We start from the raw sequence: 3,006 nt of genomic DNA on the forward strand, positions 1-3,006 counted from the left end.
GGGCTCAAAGTTAAAATACTTATATTAAATTATTAATTTTTCAAAAGGATTAAAATTATGATTTTTCCATTTAATCAAAGGTTAAAAAGGACTAAATTGAATCTTTTAATTTTGAGGAGAGGCTGTAAATGGAATTATCCCATTGAACAAGCCAGCTGCCTCTTTCGCCAACTTAAGCATCCATAATTTCTAAAGGTTTTTTAAGCAGTTGCCAAAAGAGCCTTGCTTTACAATATTTAAGTGAAATGATGATTTTAACTTATTAATATTATTATGACATATTTGGAAGTAGAGGTGTTCATGAGTTGAGTTGAGTTAAGTTGAGTCGAGTCGGGTTCAAGTCTAACCCGATCTAAAATATGAGCTTAAAATTTTGTCTAAGCCAGCTCATATATGCAAAAGATTAACCCAAGTTTATTGTAGGTCCCCGCCCATATTATTTTAATTTAATATTTAATAATTTTATATATTTTTCTATTTATTGGAAATTTTTATATAATCAATCTTAATATTATTTCAATGTTGCATAAGAGTAGTATTATATATTTAGTATAGATTTATTTTTTTAATGTGTTATAAATTACATAACATATAAAAATAACATAATATAAAATATTATAAACTTAAAAACGGGATGAACAGGGCTAGGCTCGAGTCTTTATTTTTCAAACTCAAGTCTAGCCTATATTTTAAACAGGTCTAATTTTGTTGTTCAAGTCTATTTTTCGAGCCTAATATCTTTACTTAAACCTTCTCTAATTTCAGACAGACTCTCAAACAGATAATTCAATCTATAAACAGTTGTATTTGGAAGTTTCGTGGCTTGATTTGCTGCCAGCAATATGAAATTACTTGAAATTTTTGTCAAAGCTTCCCTATTTTAGATATTCTACTATTTAAAAAAAATTGTGATTGTTTAATTCAAACCAGGAACAATTCATTTTTTTTTATATAATCTGTTCTAAAAACTTCTCTAAACAATCTGCAGACAATATGACAATTATTGTAGCAGCTTGGCAATATGACAATATGGCTACTAATGTGGAGCAAACCTCTTCCTCAGCTTGGCAATCTCCTTGGAGTTCAATCCAAAGGCCTTCTCCAGAAGCTTTTCTTCGATCCCGGAACCGAAAACGGCATTCGGAATTCTGACCAAACCTGGATTTTGGCTGTCGAAACTTCCCAAGATTGTTGCAGGCATATCTCCAACATTCATTTGAAAGTGCAATAGCCCCTTTGGAAACACCATGACTTCACCCTTCTCAATCACTTTAGCGAAGATTCGGTTTTCGGTATCGACGAATCCTGAGTAGATTTTCCCTTCAAGAACAAATGCTATTTCGGTTGCTCTCGGATGGAAATGCGGCATGTTGATGCCGCCGACTTCGAAATCAGCTCGAACGAACGACATGCCTAGTGTATTCAATCCCGGAAAGATGTTGACATTCACTGACGTAGCTGCTAAACCTGTTTCACTGAATTTCCCCGGAAACTTTATGCCGGAAAACACGAAATCTTCGACCGTGGCAGCCGACGAATTCTTGCATGCTGCAATCCCTGTGCTGGGGATACAAAAGTCTTGGACAGGATCAGGGTCAGATCCCAAGCTTGTAATGGCATAATAGAGGAAAAACACCAGCAAAAGTGGTAGCTTTGGACACATTGTTGTCAACTTGAAAATGCTGCTCTCCAATCTTTACATATATGAATAATTAATGAAGAACAAGTCTGACTCCAAGGCATGTGAAACCCACAGTGGGAAGATATTAATATTTCTAAAATTATACCTGTTGCCATATATATAGCCAGTGGCGAAGGCAGTTGATAAAGCTTTAAAAAAATGGCAGCTTCTTCTGCAATTTCTGGTAAACTTATTTTGAGTATATAGTGGAATATTAGGTAGAGCAAAGATTAGCTGTATTTTATGTTTTGATTATTGAAATAAGCGTATATTTTAAGATAATCGAATCACTACACAAATCTTAAAGTTGACTCTAGATTCCAACTACTTAGAAACAGACGAAGTGCAAATGAAGATAAGCATAAAGCAATCCATGTGCTTTTATTTCTTTATATACTAGTAAGAATCGTGTGCTTCGCATCACGCATTCTAAATATTTGTAAGATGTAGGGCTAGTTTGGATGGGCGGTGTGTTTACCTCCGGTGAGATTAAAAACAGTGGTGGCGGTGAGATTAGTTACTGTAGCGGTGAGATTGGGTACTGTAGTGGTGAGATTAGAAATAATGGTGGAGTGTGTGTTTGGATTCAAACGCAGCTGTAGCAGTGAGGTGAGAATGAAAAATGACTATTAAGGACATCAGATTAGAATTGATATATAATAGAAGTTATTTAAATTATTTTACTTTTTTAAAATTATTAAAATATGCAAATTTATTTAATAAAATATTAAAATGTATCTTCCATTATTTTAATGAATTATATAATTAATTTAAATTAATTATTAGATAAAATGATAATTATTTTTAATTTTTTTATAGTTATAATTAATTTTTTTATAACAATGATAAATATTATTTTCACAAATAATAACATTATACTTGGATCTAATTTTGAAGTATCTAAACGGATGATTTTTAATAAAAAAAATATAGTAACATAAAACATAACAAGTTTCATTATTACTAGAAATTAGGTTATGATACAAAATGTGTTTACAAATATTGATTCATTAAACTAGTTGCAATGGTTTCCCTTAACATTGTGATTTCAAGGTCACTTTCTCTGTTAGAAGAACTCGATTCACCTCTGTCAAACTGGCTTGAAAAGACTGGCATGTCCGGTATATTCTCAAATTCTCGAAAATCCTCATCATTTGACCAAGCATGTCTTCGAATGTAATTATGCAAAACCATTGTTGCAATAACTATTAAAACTTGCTTGTCGAATGAATAACTTGGAATATCTCTTAATATTGGCCATTTTTTTTCCACACTCCAAATGTTCGTTCAATCACAGAGCGTAACGAAGAATGGGCATGATTAAA

The 3,006-nt window shown here is 32.3% G+C and overlaps 1 protein-coding gene across 1 annotated transcript; it reads right to left on the minus strand.

Moving 5' to 3' along the window:
- Window positions 1-924: 924 nt before the first annotated feature.
- Window positions 925-1,857, minus strand: LOC107914836 (germin-like protein subfamily 3 member 2). The gene has a single exon (XM_016843881.2). It carries the CDS (start codon window positions 1,661-1,663, stop codon window positions 1,037-1,039), a length of 627 nt encoding a protein of 208 aa, XP_016699370.1. The 5' UTR covers window positions 1,664-1,857; the 3' UTR covers window positions 925-1,036.
- Window positions 1,858-3,006: the final 1,149 nt, after the last annotated feature.

Source organism: Gossypium hirsutum, chromosome D10 (assembly GCF_007990345.1).
Source record: "Gossypium hirsutum isolate 1008001.06 chromosome D10, Gossypium_hirsutum_v2.1, whole genome shotgun sequence".
NCBI lineage: Eukaryota > Viridiplantae > Streptophyta > Magnoliopsida > Malvales > Malvaceae > Gossypium > Gossypium hirsutum.